We start from the raw sequence: 18,394 nt of genomic DNA, 5'->3' as shown, positions 1-18,394 counted from the left end.
ACTTTCTAAGAACTTTTCAATGCATAAAACAGTAAAAGATACCTCACAGGGGAAAATGCAAATAGTTGTGCATAGTATCAGATAGGATATGATAATACTGATGACAGAAGAACTGTGATGCAAAGAGGTTAAACGGTCTGTCTATCAGTCATTGCTGCTGTCAGTAATCCTCACGCTCATATTGTGTTGGCCTGTTGCTGTAGTAACTGAGCAGACATCATTCCACTTGTAAGGGAAGGAATCACCCAGTCGACTTAACAGTATATTAAATAGTAGAGAGCACAATTTTCAAATGTGTTTACTGCAATGTCAGATCATGTTGAACACAGGCACTAACGGAGGATGACCAGTTGTATAAATGAAAGAAAAACTTATATTTGACACAAATCCCTTGCATGTGATAGATACAGTATGTTGTAGTACAACATTTGGCCTGGGGTTTGTTTCTAGAAAGGCTACCTTACCCTTTGCTAAACCACCATGGTATGACACAACTCTCACTCAAATAATGACCTCCTTAGAAATATGTCTAAAAAGCTCTGTTTGGTCAAAAATAACAAGTTCTGTCATGCAAAAAAACAGACCAGTGGTAATGGCGTTATGCTATGACGTTAAGTTGAGGGTTACAAATTAGTCCTATACAGTGTGGAGCACATGTATTTGATACCATGCTAAAACAGGAATATAAAATCATCATTTGACAATAATCTTAATGCCTTAATTAAAAATTGAGTAAAAATCAAACCGCCAAGGACACCAATTTTCTTTGTGATTGAAGAATGTATCATAAATAAATAAATATGTTCCTTAAATGCAAGGGGAAGGAAGTATTTGACCCCCTATGTAACCCTATGGGAATTTAACACATGCAGTAGGGTTAACATAGGGGCAGGCAGATTTTTATTTTTAAAGGCCAGCTATTTCATGGATCCAGGATATTATGCATCCTGATAAAGTTATCCTGGCCTTTGGAATTAAAATAGCCCCACATCATCACATACCCTTCACCATAGCTAGAGATTGGCATGGTGTTTTTCCCAGTAGGCCTATTAGCTTGTTTGATTTGCATTGAGCTCAATGTGCATCAAACAGGCTAATAGGCCTACTGGAAAAAGCACCATGCCAATCTCTAACTATGGTGAAGGGTATGTGATGATGTGGGGCTATTTTAATTACAAAGGCCAAGGGAACTTTATCAGGATGCATAATATCCTGGATCCATGAAATAGCTGGCCTTAAAAAATAAAATCTGCCTGCCCCTTTGTTAACCCTATGTGTTAAATTCCCATAGGGCTACATAGGGGTTCAAATACTTCCTTCCCCCTAGCATTTAGGAAGAACATTTATTTATTTACGATACATTCTTCAATCACAAAGCAAGTTGGTGTACTTGGCGGTTTGATTTTTACTCATTTTCTGATTTAAGACATTAAGATCAATTGTCAAATGATGATTTTCTATTCCTCTTTTTAGGCAACTTTAGCATGGTATCAACTACATTTTCTCCTCACTGTACATTTACTAAAGCATCTATAGGTTTACGTTATAAATAGTAATTACTGTGACTGCACAACCAACTTATAATGAATGTAGAAAATGTTTGTCATGTCCCAATATTTTCTTAACCCCATCGTCATCTCTTTTATTACACCCTTGCACTCAAGATGAATAAATGTAATTAAAAAATGTTATAAGTAAAATACTCAGTTGGAGGTTGTTCAGGTACCTATGTAGAGGTTCAGTCTTGTCAAACTGCAATGTAGACGACTGCAAATATCTATGAATGATGCTTCAACGACCTCTTTAAAGCTGCCAACCACGAAACCTTTCCGACAAAATTTGTGATTGACGGTTGGAACTAATTGAAGCACTTCATCCATGAATAACAGTTATAACTACTAAGCAAGTTAACCAACCCTTTCTAGAAACGGACCCCCTGGATAATTCATTCTCTGCTAAAGTATTATGCCAAAAATGGCAAAATGGAGACATGCATTCTCTTTAAGAATACAACTTCAAACACAAATTTGAACTACATGGCAGCTGATTCCCTTAATGACCCCATAGCTAGAGCAATTCAAGGTCATACATAGTCATGACAAGGTTCATTGGGAAGATGCTCCATACTAATTCGACCAATTTAATCTGTGTCACAATTACTTTAAAGGTAATCGTGAGAGAGGATATTGACAACACAATTGCCTCATGTTCATATCAGGAGAACTTGGTGATCTAACAAAAAAACCTCTGTACATAATTGTAAGAACATGTGAATATATAACTCAGTGAGAAGTACACAGCGAGTGAATACATTTGGCCCTGGATCTGATATTGGTACAGAGACTGTTTTATGTCAGTGTGGTCATGTCAAAATCAATCAGTCTTGAGAAATCAAAGGTGACTTGTATGAATTTCAGGTGGACAATGAATTTCATGAAATTTAGAATAATACCTAAATAATATGCAGCCACTGAGACTGGTAAACTGGTAAAGCTTGCTCAGATATTATTTCAGGGTTGCCAACACAGAGGCATATTTTCCCTGTCACTTTGGCATTCACTGCATAGAGTAAGGATAGTGCATGGACAGGATCAAAAGGACTCTAATTGAAACTGCACTGTGCATACATGTGCTAATTTATTGACACGTCGCTGTGTGCAATCAAAAATAAATGGGGAGAGTAATTAGTAGAGCTTTTCAACATCGACATGACACTTGGCTGACATTGGTCTGCTCCTCCTTGATTTTTAGAAGTTTGATGAGAATTGTGCCTGGTTTTGAAGAAACTCAATTACAGAGAATTTCCCGAATGGTGGGTAAACATACCTGAGTGCTGTGCTGACCCACCCATGTTTGCATGAAGTATTATGCACATGGTATGAAATGAGCTAAATGGTTTTATTTAACCTTATTGCCGTGTAATTGAATTACCTTTAGGTCAGGCACGATGGACTAAGCACACTGCCTACCATGTTGCACATCACGCAAATGAAAGTCCATGTAGGTGGACATTTGACCTTTTGGTAGCATATTCTTTTACATGATGGTTACTGAAAGACTAAGTAGGAACGTATGGTCTAGGAATAATGATGTGAAGAGGCTAGGGATTTACTGTTGACAGAAACCACTTTTTGCAGCTGTTTGCGGCTGTTTTTTGACATGCTGATTTGCACCAAACCTTAGCAAATATTACTTGATAAAATATGATCAATGCCATAGTGGTAACTTGGAGGTGAAGTGGTGTTGAGTAGTGTGAGGGGAGAAGATGGTATCCAGGTACTGTGTCCGATGCAGCAAACATGTCAGAGAAACACTGCTCTTCACTTGGATTTGATTTCAGTGTAGTCACTGGTGTCATCCCCCGTTCCTGCTCTCCCTTCCCTAGGCCTCCCTCTCATGAACTCCAAGGCAGCATAGTTCAGCTCCGGCCTGTGTAAGCCTGCCACAGAGCCCACAGACTGATAATCCCCCTCTTCTCCCTGCAAGAGGGATGAAGCAAGTTAGAAAGTGGCAAGTCAGCATACAACTGACATAAATGAGAGAGTGCATTATATTTTAATTTTCATTGCAAACTAAAAGCTGAACCACAAACAACAAAGCACTCAAAGTTTTCTCTTGAGCTCTTGAACCAACTTTTCCCACGGCATCACATACTATGTCTTAAGAGGCAGAGACTTTTTGTAAGAGCCTTGCATTTTACCCTAACAAACAAAAATACATGTTTGTTATGACTGTATGTTGGAAGAAGCAAGACAAGGTGAATACAAAACATAACCACACGTGGCAAACATCGGGTTCCATGCTAAATCTGTGAAGTGTCTCATGTGGCCACAAGTGATTTCTAACTAGATTTTTCCCCCACCAGGTTCATAAGTAATTTCCAACTAGAAGTTACTGTAAGTAAAGATTTCAGTGAAAAACATTGGAGTCAAATTTGGAACATTGCTTCTATGTATTGTGTCCAGGCCAGGAAAGATTAATGTCAGTTCATAATCAGCCTTTCACAGTTGCAATTATTCACTGGTAAATCCTGCCTGACATGTTGTTGAGCTAACAATCTAAAAATGTAAGCCAACGGTATTAATATAATATATATATATATGATTTATATTGTATACTTATAAGTTTGATTTTTAGGGTACCACATTTTATATTCCTAGCTCAAGTGGATCTTGTGATATAATATTGTTGAATTTTCACTACAGATTTCTTGTCCAAAGGACAAGAAGGATTCATTGATGGGAATGGGTCACTTATGGCTCATGTCTGAGGTTTCATTGAATCACTAGTTAGGGGGAAAATACAGAAGCTACAAAGCAAAACATAAAGATACGTATTAATATAGTGCTTTTCAGGCAAGTGAATGTACAAGGTAATGTAAGGGTGATACATTCAGAATACATTCACCTCATGGCTTTATTCCCCGTAACATTTTGAGAAGGCTGTCATGCTTGGACCCCTAATTAAAGATGACAACTAAATTAAAGGTGCTCTAAGCAATGTTGTGTAACATCACTTCTGTTGACATGCAAACAAAACAGAGAGCTAGCTCGCTACTCCCTCCCCCTCCCTCCCATGCAACTGAAACTCTCATCGGTGACTGGCTGTATCAGTTGTTTATGTTGCTGTTTTTTGGAGCCTAGACTGTCCACAGAGACCATGTTTTTTTACAGTGTTCAGCTAGTGGATGGTGAAGTGATGTTTGCAGTATGTGACAAAAAAATGTTTTAGCTTAGACACCGCATAACATTGCTTAGAGCACCTTTATGCCAGTGAATGAGTTATGCAGAAATGCTTTGATGTGTGGACCTTACCGTAGGACTCTCTTCTAGGATGGAGTTAAACTTTGAGCCCAGCAGCTCAGTCTTAAGCTGTTTAGTTAAAGGAAAGTAAACAGAGAGAGGCATAGAAGCCATGATGGTTTAGAAAACAGTGGATAAAAGATACAGAACTAATGGTAAAAATGGGATTCCAGTAAAACCTCATTAACAACTAACAGCAGGTCTACAACTGAGAGGTAATCAGCATTATCACAAAGAAGCATTTGAATAAGTGGCTCATTAGCAAAGCAATAAGCAAGCAAGCACATACAATATGACCACACCTGTCTAAACAAATATAAGGGTGTCCATTTCCATATACAAGAGCTGTAGGAAATCAGTGGCACAACATTTTGTGTGACCATGAAGTCATGAAGAAGTTTTAGCCTACCATAACTACTGTAGGCTGAGGCATGATGCAGCTCTGCAGTCACAAACACTACTGCTACTCCACTACTAATTCTACTACTACTACTACTTATAGTATAACAACAACAACAATAATGATAATAATAATGAACGCATAGTCAAGAGCATTCTATATTCACCCCACATAACATGAAAGAGTGATTTGACATCAATTTGAGCTTGTTTATTTTCAGGAAATACTAAGACATTTTAAGGAATGCACTAAGGTATGAATTACAATAGAAAAATAAAAACTGTTAAATGATCATGCAATGTAGAGATTATGGGAAAGTGTGATGTTATTCTATAGCCTAATGAAAAAAACTATTGCCCACACACATTCATTAGTCTCCTGCTTCCAAGAAGTTCCACTAAATTATTTCATTTAAATGCCATTAAATGAATAATTTAAATGAATACGTTCATAACCACTTAAATCATTAATCATTAACCAATCATAAATCATTATCACCGCCACTAGCGTAGCTAGCACTGCGATCATATAGGCATCGTCATCCTACTTCCTGAATTTAACGATTCCTAGGACTTGGAAATATCGGGACACATGAAATTTTGTGGGCATGTAGCCACCACTTTTATGGAAAAAATACGCATGCACACAGATACATACAGGCACACACACACATAGGCACACACATACTGTACAAGCACACACAATAGTTGCAAGAGTAGGGGATGGAGTAGGATATGGAGACAAATGTACAAAATTGATTTATAATTCATCAATGGGGAGGATGTTCAGGACTAAGAGGCGGTCATATTTTGTTTGCTCTGGTACATCTATCTTGTATTGGGATAGATATGGCTGAGTACAAATATAATTTCTGCAGTCTCACAAAATGAACAGTTAATGACATCTCAACAAATAAACAATTAAATGAGTTCTTAATATCCCTTGCAGGATTAGGCTCATACTATCATACTAACCAGTTGATAACCACAGTATAACCACATCCATTAGCCACTTGCAAAACTGGACGTTTTCTCTCAACTACTACAACGTTAAACCTAAGTTGAACAAGATTGATCTCTTTCCATGTAATGCTTCTCCTTTCCTTTCTGTGCATCCACTAAAATGCCCTACCCGTTTCTGGTTTCTTGGCTTAAAGGGGACATGACTGATAAGACCAAAGAGTGTATTATAATGGAATCTACATTTATAAAATTTATTTGGAAATCACCATTGTAGTCGTGTTTTTTCTGCAGAAATGTCAAGTTTCAAGTTTGTAAGTAATTTCTGTGCAAATTAAAACTTATTTGTAGTCCTGCCCCTTTAACACTGAGTAAAATGACTTAAGTGTATAGGAAGTTACATGGGTGCGTTGCCCAAAAGCATAATTGCTAATTACAATGCATCTTCCGCGCTAGTGTCACTGCCAAATCCGAGTTGACAGTAGTTGAGTTACACGTTACAGATACATTAACGATACAGAAATACGGTGTTGACATTCGGTCATATTTCGTGAATATTTTAAAGGAGCACTCCACTGTTTTTTCATATTAAACTACGTTATTCTCTTGGAGTGTTCCTTTAACAAGAGCAAACAAATATGCTCTTACTTTTTTAATTTTCCAAAATGAAAAATGTGATGATGAAGTGATATATGACAACGAGTTTGTGCATGCATACCTCAAATATACGGACTCACATTTGGTAGTGACACGACAAAGGTAGTTGCTATCATAGTCAACTATGCTTTTGGGAAAAGGACGCCAGTACATTGTGTAGGTGAGCGAACGGGGAGCTTCAAAATACATTAAACCACTGTCTTAAGGGAAAAATGGGTTTAATCTTCTGCCATTCTTTAAACGATCATATATTGTAATAACGACGTGTTATATTTCTTTGAACAAACTTCACGAAAACAGATGAGAGTGGAAGAGTTTGGTTTTGCAAGATGTTTGTGGCTAAAACATAGTCCTAACGTGGACTTTTGTTGAGATGCAATGCCTGTTCACTGTAAGACTGAAGAAGTTCTATGAAATGTGCAACGTTGTAGAAAGGTAAAAAATGACTGTCTTTTGACATAATATGTCAATATGTGGTGTAAGCTAACTCTTCCAAATGTTCTCAGTAAACAACAAACATATAATATATGAAATAATGTGAATGGTTAATGTCATTTACACACAACAGAATACAACAGTTCGGTCCGGTCAAGCAATTTATTAATTTTTGATTGGACGAGAGGTATTCTATGAGTCATCATGAGTGGCAGCATCACAGCACAAGGCCACTCAAAGTTTTTAACTGCTAGTAGGCTAATCACTCCGCGAATGATGCATTGTAACTGTTAAAACTACATTCCATTCATTTATGAAAAGCGTCAGCGAGAGAAGTTAACAGACTCGCGAATTAAGCAATATAGTAGACAGCGACATTTTCAACATAACATTTGATTTTATTTATGAGTCCGATGATGACAGGGACACAGAGAAGAGGCAGGTGTGTCTCTTTAAGTCCCGATGATCTGGACGGATCTGGAATGTTCATTGCCTGGCAACTCAATGCCGTCAGCTCTAGCTGGAACTGTTTTTTGTGGTGGAGACGGTCTGAAAAACAATTGAAATAAACACTAAAAACATACTCTGGTGTTTAAACTAAAGTAGTTGCCAATGGAACTGTTGTATAAAAGCAATTGCCCTCGGCCTCGTACCTACGGCTGAATTACAGCCGTGGCAATATCCTTTACAACCCCACTCCCACTCGTGTCATATTGCTTAATTTTAGTACCAACCCTAACATTATAATTTTGTTTGTTGATCTTGAAACCTTGATGTTCTAATAATTACCGCCAACATACCACGTGTTTCTGATTGTCCTAATTTGCAACTTAAAACGTGGCATTGTATGTACAAAACGTATCGCATGTGGATCAAAGCGCAGTTTGAGCACCACTGGAGTGAACTGATGCACAGACAACAAGGGCAATATTTTAATTGCGTGTAGATGCATTTGAAATAGGCTACGTATGTAATTACTTGTAATTTGTATTTTGCAGGATTAGAAAAAAACGAATGTAGTTTGTAACAAAATACTTTGAGGGATTGTATTTAGAATATTTCAGATACTTAAATACTTAAGAAAGCATGAGTGCTTGCAAAATATATTATATACATATAAAAGTGTGGGAAAGTAGGAGGAGTGGCCAGGGGATTCTCCTCTGGAACAAGTCTACCTCCCTACTGAAGAAGAGGAGCGTGGAATAACTAACGCAATTAGTAAACTAGTAAGTCAGTCATACTATGATATATATATTTTTTTTTTGAAGATAATTCGATAATAACAAATCTGCACATCAAAATTAAACTAATTCTGTATTGACCCTCTGTTGTTTCTGGAGTGCCAAATAAACACAAGAACAGGTCAAGCCCTCAGAGGAAAGAAGAGAAGGAGAAACAAGCAAAGGATTAATGCAGCTATGGCGCCTGTTTATGAGTAGCCTAGCCTACACATATAATGAAATAGGCTAATGTTAATTAAATGTTATGGTTGGTATGGTCTTTCTATGTTGCTAGCTGTGCTATAGACCCCCTCATTATTTGCAAACATTCAGAGCTTAGGTTGGGTGCACAAGCAGCATGGGGTCAGAAAAATGGAGCTGCTAATAGACCTGCATGTTGAGCTATCATGGTATGTCCTGTCATTGTCACCTAAGGTAACAAAATAGTTTTTGATGTATCGTTATGAAATCACAAAGTCGTGAAATCATGTTTTATAGAATTGCATCACTGTTACATCTGTATTCATTGACTGGTGCTCATTGTCTGGCTTGAGGAAACAAGTCACATCACATCAAGTATTTTATACAAATCACTATGAAATGCCCACAAGCAGCAGTGTTCTCACAGATCTGTTTTGATTGTATTTTGCTATATTTAAGTTGTGCATGTTCCTCCTTTTGATCAAAGGCATAATTGCTTGTCTTGAGTATTAAATATTCCTTTAGCTACATTTGTAAGGTTTATGATCTCATTTGCTGATGCTACTAACATTGCTGTCATGATATTTTGGGGGGCATTCCAAGAGCAAGGTGCTAACTTGCCCTTGGGTCTGCTGTAGCTTCACCATGTTCCAGGATGCTAGAACCCTAACCTGTTGCCGTTATATACCGTCTTGGGTAAGTTATAATCAATTGAAACTTGCCTTTATTTACCTTTTTATCCACTTGTATACCTTGTGCTAATTTATACATGGCTCTACCTCAGCTGGATGCATATTAGCATCTCCTTAATTCAACTGTTCAGTCATCTTGTCCTTGCAGCTTCTAGAGCAAACACGTTGTTGGGTTCACAATCTTAAAGAGAAACTACGCAGGATTGGCGATTTCATCTCCGGTTTCGGTTACGCTTTTCGTTTTCGCTCGTTTTATGCTTGCATATTTCTCTGCAGAGCTTCCCCTACAGCTTTAGCATGTATATTTATACATATATAAGCTATATACAGTATATGTATATAAATTGCAAGCGTGGTTCTTCTTTTTCCTTACGCGTCTCAGACTTCCAGATGTAAACAAGGAGCGATCGCCTCCTGAACAAACTGCAAGGCTGCAATAGTGGATAGGGACACTGGGGGTGGGAGGAAATATGACTGTTTTCGATAAAACTGGTCAGTCAAGCAAAACAACGATTTCTAAGTGATTTTATGACTATTAAAAAGTTGCATAGGTTTTTTTTTAAATTGAACTTTTTATTGTTTAATGTCAATGTTATTTTCTTGCTGTTTGAATGTTATTCTCTTGCTGTTGGATGTTAACCTCTTGTTGTAAGTCACTTTGGATAAAAGTGTTTGCTAAATGAATACATGTAAATGTCAATGTTAAGAGCTAGCTACTTCAAGCCCTAATAACAACACTCTTGTCTATCAGCTGTATGATTACAGAGTTCATGAGCATTTTGTAATCAATGTACTTTGTTTTGCAAATGTCTGGTGGTTATCTAAACTCATCATTCTTACTCAGCTTACCTTCACTTCATACTAGACCCAAGCTCAGCTCACATCTGCACAGCTGCCACCTTACTGGGTCCAAGCATTTGCAAATGATCCTATATCCACACTGCCGCTCCCTTTCTTTCACAATTGTGCCATCATACAACTGAGTCAAGCAACTACTGCAACTACTGACCATGCACTGACCCCGACAGCATCTGTACTGACACTGACCTGCAACTACTTACCATCTGCAACTGCAGCTCTATACCATTGCACTGACCCCGAGCACTGCACCTGCAAGCTCTATTGACTTGTCATTGGCAATTGTTCAATGGGCACCTACGTGAACTTCTTTATTACTCTGCCTTGCATTTCTCAGATTCATCTTTTGGTTTTCTGTAACGGAATAATGTTATGGTCATGTATCAAGAGTGAAATGAACATGAGAATGTGTTTCTCCACGGCAACTAAATGTCTGGCGTGTGCAGATTTCCAATGTGTATTGTCAGTTGCCGACACTTAAAGGTGAACTATGAATTTTTTTTTTTTAGCAAAATTTGCCTTAACTAATCAGCTTCGGAGTCATTGGAATGGTTGTTTGACTTATTGACTTCCCCCAGCACCTCTGAGCGGAAAAACCATGCATGCAAGTTTTATGCCACCGGGATGGGAAGTCTCTAGCCTCGTGATCATGCTCATGAAAAGGCAGACTAATGGAGAAGTGTTGTAAAATATACACGTTAAAGCTGTAGGGGAAGCTCTGCAGAGAAATCTGCAAGCGTAAAACGAGCAAAAAAGGAAAGCGAAACCGAAACCGGCGATGAAATCGGCAAACCTGCATATTTCCCTTGAAAGGCAATGCAGTGCAACAACAGCCTAATTGCTCTATGTGTCTAGGCATTTATCTGCACAGTATTATGAAATGTGCATATTATTAAAAATGAGGTATAGACATAGGTTTCTAAATTATAAAGATGGATATGCAACATCAGCTGCAGTCTTATTGGAGGATATCAAGAATTGAAAAGGAATGATTGGTGATGGCTTATCAAATATTTCAGACTTTGAAGAGCTTTCCACAAAATATGTGATGACTGGTGTCAGCTTCATGCATTTGCCCATGCCAGAATGCGTCTTCCTTAATATCTCCGATAATAATAATAAAACATGACAGGCTCTTATGGGTTGAAGTAGGCTAGTTGTAGCTATTTTCCTTAGTGTGATTGACTGCATACTTTGACTTCCTCAAGTAAGCATAAACATTATTGTTGTCACACTTGTGTGCAAATAATAGGGATATGATTCAGAAATTAATGGCCTGAATCAACTTTGTTTATTTTACTTCAGGTGTGCGATACGTGGTCTCTTACTTGATCAAGATTGATGACTTTCTTCATTAAGGCCCTGTGTCCACCAATTGCGTTTTTTGCGCCGACGGCGACAATTTTCAATATAAAGTCTATGTAGCTTAGCGTTCACAGCGCTGAGCGCCCTCGGCGGAAAAAAGCTCTCGGCACTGACCGTTTTTTACTGCAGCGCTCAGAGCCCTCAAAGCGCTCAAAGTTGAAATCTGTTCAACTTTTAGAACAGCACCGGGATCGTCAATGTCACTTCTCGTTATAAACCTTCTCTGGTAAAAAACGCGATTGGTGGACACAGCACCTAATGCAGTTATTTTTTAATGGTCCAAATGCCCATCAAACCTCATTATGCAAACCCTGTTGGCTACTTGTAGACTGGCCAATGAATCTGCCACAGCCTCTGACCCTAATAACCGCTACCACACTCTGCCACTCCTACTGTTTTTGTTGTTGTTGTTGTTGTTGTTGTTGTTTTTAATTATTGTTGTTAGAAATGCTCTTAGAAAACCTAATTGTTTTTTCCATGTTGTAAGTCGCTTTAGTTAAAAAGTGTCAGCCAAATGAAATGTAATGTAATGTTTGTTGTTAATTACAGATGATAAAGACATACAATTCTTGCCATTTCATCGGATTTCATTCTAAAAAATGAATAGTTATTTTCCAAAATAGGGCCTAGCCTAGGCTACTGTCCACAATTTGCCTTTTCATAAATCACTTTTTAAGTAATTAAATAATTCAAGTAATTTCAGTGGAACTGTAATTGGGTTAGGCTAATTATTTATCTATTCTAGCCTACTGTGTCATATGTTGTCTTTTTAACAAATACAATGTTTGACACAGCAACCTTTTTACATTTACATGCAATTTTCTACTTTATATTGCTATTCTCCCTACTACTTAGCCTAACAGTTCTTTAAAGAGACCCTATGCAACCTTTTCATAGTCATAAAATCGCTTAGAAATCGTTGTTTTGCTTGACTGACCAGTTTTATCGAAAACAGTCACATTTCCTCCCGCCCCTAGTGTCCCTATCCGCTATTACAACCTTGCAACTTTCTGATAAACGATCGTCTGCTGTTTACATCTGGAAGTCAGAGACGCGAAAGGAACAAGAAGAACCACGCTTGCAATTTATATATGTATATATAGCCTATATATGTATAAATATACACGCTAAAGCTGTTGGGGAAGCTCTGCAGAGAAATATGCAAGCATAAAACGAGCGAAAACGAAAAACGAAACCGAAACCAGAGATGAAATCGCCAATCCTGCATTATTCCTCTTTAAATCAATTATATTATTGTTTTTATTTGTATGCTGCTTTGAAAAAAGGCGTCTCCCAATATAGTGTATTAAAGGTATACAATGCAATTTCAGGTATTTTGGCAACAGTAGAGCTCCCCCTAGAGTCACAATATATGTATATTTATGGCATTGTAAATAGCTTACTTCTCGTGGCTCGTGGAGAAAGTGATGGACTTGTATGCAGGCCTCACATTTTCATAAATAAATTCAATGCTTAATTGTCTCTAATGGGACAGTTGACCAATTGCTGTTAATTTAAATGTATTGCAGAGGTAGGTAGTGTGTTGGGTTAGGAGTCTGGCAGTGACTGCTGAATTGTCAAATGTAGTATTGACATAAGCTGATGGACTCTCTTGGCAGACAATGTATGGCTAGCACTTCTATGTTACAGAAATGCTCCTTTTCCATAACATGAAGATGATTTCTCCATCCTTTGTTCCCATGCACAACATTCCTTTTCATTTCTTGATACCACTCTGTCTGCAATATACCGTACATTATTGTGACAACAATCTTGTTGATTGTTGTTTCGTGCGCCCATCAAAAAAATCCATCTTATTTGATGCGAGAAAGACATGTTGATAGCCTAATTTTTGTTAATTATCCACTTATGACTTTCATGCATGTTGTGTTATTTGTCAATAATACTGTACACCAAGGCTCAAACATGTTGCTTGTTGGCTTGCAAATGGTAGGCTATATACAGTAAGAGGGATTTGCCGAGACGTAAGCCTACCCACCTGAATCATGCCATCCCAGTGACTTGCATCGGCTTTCTTGCCACTGGCTGAATCGAGAACTGGCTGACCGGACTGGGATAGCCAACCTTCAGCCGAATTTTGCCAGACGTGTTAGGAGGTGTAACTGCTTTATCACCAAACTATATCAACTTTCCTTACACGGTGAACAGGCAAATAAAAACGCAGCAAAGTCTAATTTCCTAAATGTGATCCGTGCTATTGACTGCAATAATATTGCTAAGAGCACCGAGTAAAAATAAATGTGCCTCTGTTAACAGGAAGCATTTTCATTCCCTCATTGTCCAAGTTATATATGTGACACGGACATGTTGCTCACAAATGTTGTCGCCCGGTGGCCTGATTCATATTGAGACATACTGTAGTAGCGTTGGGCGCAGACTGAATGCTGGAGCTGTGCGCGATGGTGGCTTCTACTGTAGGTGCGGGGGCAAATCGTGTTTAAATCCTGTGTGTAAATCCTAAAAGAATTTGTAACAATTGTTCGACCATTTCTAAACATTCAACCCTTCACTCATTCAAGTTATGTTGTAGGTGACAGTGGATATCCGCTGAAACGATGGCTGCTCACGCCATTTATGAACCCACAAACAGTCAATGAAGTTGCGTTTTCTTTGTCTTTCCCGCTGTTTTTGGCATGTTGTCCACAGACATCAATATTCATTAAGGGCGTTTCGCTGAATATTTATAGGCAATTATGGGTGTGTCTTGAGGTACGCACAGGTGCCGCAAATGTAGAGTAGAGCTTGATTTATAAAGGGAAATTGGCGTGGAACGTGCGTGCGCACAGTTTTATAAATCAGAATATTTCTGTGCGCATGCGGTTTCTGAGTTTTGTGCGCACGCCATCTTCTGGCGTACATCCTGCGCAAAGTTTTACAAATTAGGCCCCAGGTCTTGCAAAATATTGAGTCATGTGAGGTGCTGGTTTAAGGATTGAAACCTGACTACATGCAGTAGTAGAATATAATGTTGACTTTGTGAACTTTATTGTTGAGACAACTCATCACGCAGGTACAATGCATACCTGTGCTGTGAAAAGGATTTGCACACACCAAGTTGCCCGTGATTTACACATCTATTCTGAAGCCTGTACACAGACTCACATTGATGAACATTACAGCAACTAAAAGGAATCAGTCAAATTGAATTGAATTGAACAAATGGTGCACAGTAATTACTGAGATTATTTAATCATAATCTTACGTCAGGGATGCTGCAAAAGCCCAAGGTATGCTACTAATAAAGCCTAAAAGTACTGGAGAGAACAGAAGGAACGAGTAGGCGACAATGACATCCATGTAGGCAATAAAATTATTAATAATTATCATTTGATGGCGTTTCCATTGTAATTCATTATATTGTTATTTTCTCATGTTGCTGATCCTAGCATGTTTTAGTATACCTTTTTTTTGCATGTTTTCCATTTGTTATTTACTTATGGGATTAGGAATAGTATAATGTACACATGATCTGGCCCAGTTATTTATCACATGAAGAAAATCAATTAACTGCCAGTGAATAAAAAATTACTCCAGCTGGCGGAGGTGAAAATGGAATGCATGAACACCATATAAGTGAAGAAAAAGTCAATATTTAACACAAATGACTGTTATTACTTGTACTCATTCCACAGGCATCATCATAGTTATAATATTTCTCACCACTTTCTTCCTGAGACTGTGTTTGTCCTTCTTGACTGCGCTGTAGAACATTGATGGATTCTCCAGTTTAGAAACCAGGTCCTGCCCAGGGTTGCCATTCTCTCTGGGGGACATGTGCCATATGGTCAGACACTGTTTCTTTGTGACTCTCTCTATGTCTAGGCACCACAATTAGCTTGATCATTTATCATTTTAAAACAATATATTATATCACCAGTCTTATTACTGGGGCCCTTATTAATGGATATTGTTTTTGAATATAGAGCAGATCCAAAGAAAACATAATCGATTTTCTTCAGGAAAACAAAATGACAAGGAGAGTGTTTAATGCACTCAGTGTTAACTGCCAGTTCACTTTGGAAGCCATATCATTTTTCATGTTTTTTATCTTTAAGTCTAGTATGTGGCTTCCTACTAGATTGAGCATAGCTGCATGTATTCATACAGTCTGTACAGCCTTAATCATTACTGTAAATTTGTAACATCAATTTATTTATATACAGTACTTAACTATTTACATTTCAGTAATAACCTCAAGAATTTTGTGAGATTATTCAAGTATTAATTCTAAACATTGCAGTGTACACATGAAATACACTGTAAAAGGCAGAGCCTTTAGTTCTCCATCACAATCATGTCATCCTTACCTGAAATCAATTAAATATTATGTCAAAAAGGAACACATTTAATAGGCTTTATGTACTGAATCTTCAGTTTAGGAAAATCCCATTGGAATTTACATGTAGAGATTACTAGTCATGCAAGTCTATGAGTTTATGTTCACTAAATCACCAAAAAAGACTATTTTGGTTCCACTTTATAGCTTTTCCTTTTACACTACTACTCATACAGTAATACTATTCTCATGTTTTGATAACCTTAACCCAACCATAACTGTGGGTGCATCTTATATTGTATCGTTTTGTATTGTGGTGTAAGGCAGGTTTTCAGATTCCTTTGAGGCAGATGAGAGCTGAATGCCTTTTGCTGCTAATTTACATCTGTGTGAGCTTCTGATAGCTCATTGTTGTCTCAGCTGGCTGTGGCCGGAACCCCATCAAGCAGCCATCAACACTTCCCCCATCGATTCAGTGAAAGTCAAATTGACAACTTCTGAAATACTCATAAAATGTATGTTGTAAATGTAATACATCCATGTTTGGTCTTGAATTAATACTTGTAATGTGGGCAACAGCCTAATCACAGTTTCATTGCAATCTAATATTTGTACATGGTTATAGACTAAGAAATACACTATAGAGTTTTAGACGCCACACCCACTTTCAGGTAAAGAAGCCCTGCTGAGTCGGGAGTGGCTGGATGGATGAAAAGGGAATCTCTTGGTGTGATGCGCTCTCTTCTCTCACTTTCTCAGCTTTGGGCAAGAGGTGACTCTTCTCTTCCTGCTCTGCTCTGGTCTAGGCAAGAGGTCACACTGACCTCTCTGCCCCTGTCTCTCTCTTTCTCTCTCTCTCTCTCTCTCTCTCTCTCCCCCTGCCTTTCTCTCTCTCTCTCTCTATCTTTTGATTTCTTTATGGGGTTTGTTATTTTCATTATTTGATATATTGTTTTATCTGGTGTATGTAGCATTGTAACTTGGTAACTTGTTAAGGTTTAAGTCCAAGTTTATTGTTTGTTTTGAGGTTAAGATTACTTATCCTTTGTTACTTTGTTTAAGGATAATTACTGATACTTTTACTCTTACCTAAGGCTCAAGGCCTAATAAATGGTTAATTCTCCTCGCTCAGTTTGCATATCTCTAAAGTCTAGTTGTGCCATGCCATTCTCTGCCATAGTTAAACAAACTAGTTATTTGGTAATGTATTAGAGGTACAATATATCTATGGAGTCAGATTCTTGGTGAAATTCCTAATACAATTGCCATCTAACTTCTCAGATATTTTTACAGTCCAATTCAACCTCATCGAAGCGCCGGACGTAGACAGAACACGTATAAAAGTGGGAAATATATTGTCGTATATTTTGCCCATTTACAGTTGGTGACCCCTTTAGTGATCTGAAACTGCTTTTAAAACAAGCATTCCAGTTACGTCGGTCCGCGCCTTAAACAATAGATGTAAACGTCTCTACTCAACAGCAGCGAATCGTCGTCGTGAGTGATTTGATTCTATCTCTGAAATTTGGTGAGTACATTTAACATTTCTTGAAGACGTGCATTGATGTTAACATTTCACCATAATATTCAGAAAAAATAACTCTCGCGGCTATGGCCCTCTTAAGGAACATCACACCTGAAAATGTGGTATTATCTGCATGGAGAAAAACATTAAAATACAAAGGCACATTAGACAAACTAGCACATGAAGGAATCACAATTCACTCTAGCGAGTTGGAGATATATGATTTCTGGGCGTGCACTGAGACGGGGAAAAGTGATATACAGCCTTCAATGGTGGAAGGCCTCGTGTCTTTAATATTGCAAAAGAAAATGAATGAAATTGAAACACTTCGCATTTCAATGCAAATGACTGATGCAAAAGATGTTACGGTGAACACCGATGCTGTTTCTGATCATGTTTTGCAATCTTGTTCTGATGTGAGAGATGCTGATATTTCTAATGAGGTCCCAGACATTGTTGTTTTGCAAGACAACCCAAGCACCAGTAGGTCTGTCTCTCCTGAAAATGGACCTCTACCTGACGAATGCGCTGTGGCCTCAGTGAGACACGTGGACACAAACAGCCAAAGCTTGGTCAAGAAACGACAAGGCCACAAACGCGGACCCAAAGCGAGCAGATTCTGCAATTCGTGCCATAAAGTGGGCCATGACGAGCAACAATGCTGGACCCTCGGATTGGGGAAACCTCCGCCATATTACCTGAAGCGCCGCGAGCGAAACAAGCCTCCTCACAAACAACAAAACGGTTTGCAAGATGAACTTCTCACTATGATCAAATCTGCAGTTAAAAATGAGACATCACGGATAATTAGACTGTTCAGCCGGGTCTTAACACCTTTTAATACATAGCCATCTCCTGTAACAGTGCCCTCTCGAGGTTGTTTTCTCTGATGAGAAATTTGTTAGTCACATATCCAGACAATGAGTTTTTGTTTATTTAATTTGAAGATGATACGATATGTACTGGCTTTGTTGTATACCCCT

General features: G+C 38.2%; 1 protein-coding gene across 8 annotated transcripts in view; it reads right to left on the bottom strand.

Moving 5' to 3' along the window:
- Positions 1–1,343: 1,343 nt before the first annotated feature.
- Positions 1,344–18,394, bottom strand: part of mag (myelin associated glycoprotein) — a 90,371-nt gene continuing 73,320 nt past the window's right edge. For 3 of the 8 annotated variants that reach the window (XM_062539681.1, XM_062539680.1, XM_062539679.1), the window contains 3 exons: positions 15,271–15,373; positions 4,815–4,871; positions 1,345–3,479 (listed from right to left, as the gene is read on the bottom strand). In XM_062539681.1, the coding sequence (XP_062395665.1) occupies positions 3,321–3,479; positions 4,815–4,871; positions 15,271–15,373 (319 nt within the window). In that variant the 3' untranslated portion in view covers positions 1,345–3,320. Of the gene's footprint in view, positions 3,480–4,814; positions 4,872–5,403; positions 7,803–15,270; positions 15,374–18,394 lie in introns of those variants that run through there. The other 5 variants (XM_062539682.1, XM_062539686.1, XM_062539683.1 and 2 more) reach the window with 5 other exon arrangements.

The sequence above is a fragment of the Sardina pilchardus genome, chromosome 6 (genome assembly GCF_963854185.1).
Source record: "Sardina pilchardus chromosome 6, fSarPil1.1, whole genome shotgun sequence".
NCBI classification, from domain to species: domain Eukaryota; kingdom Metazoa; phylum Chordata; class Actinopteri; order Clupeiformes; family Clupeidae; genus Sardina; species Sardina pilchardus.
Note: the sequence above shows the minus strand (reverse complement) of the source record. Positions and strands in the feature narration are given on the sequence as shown.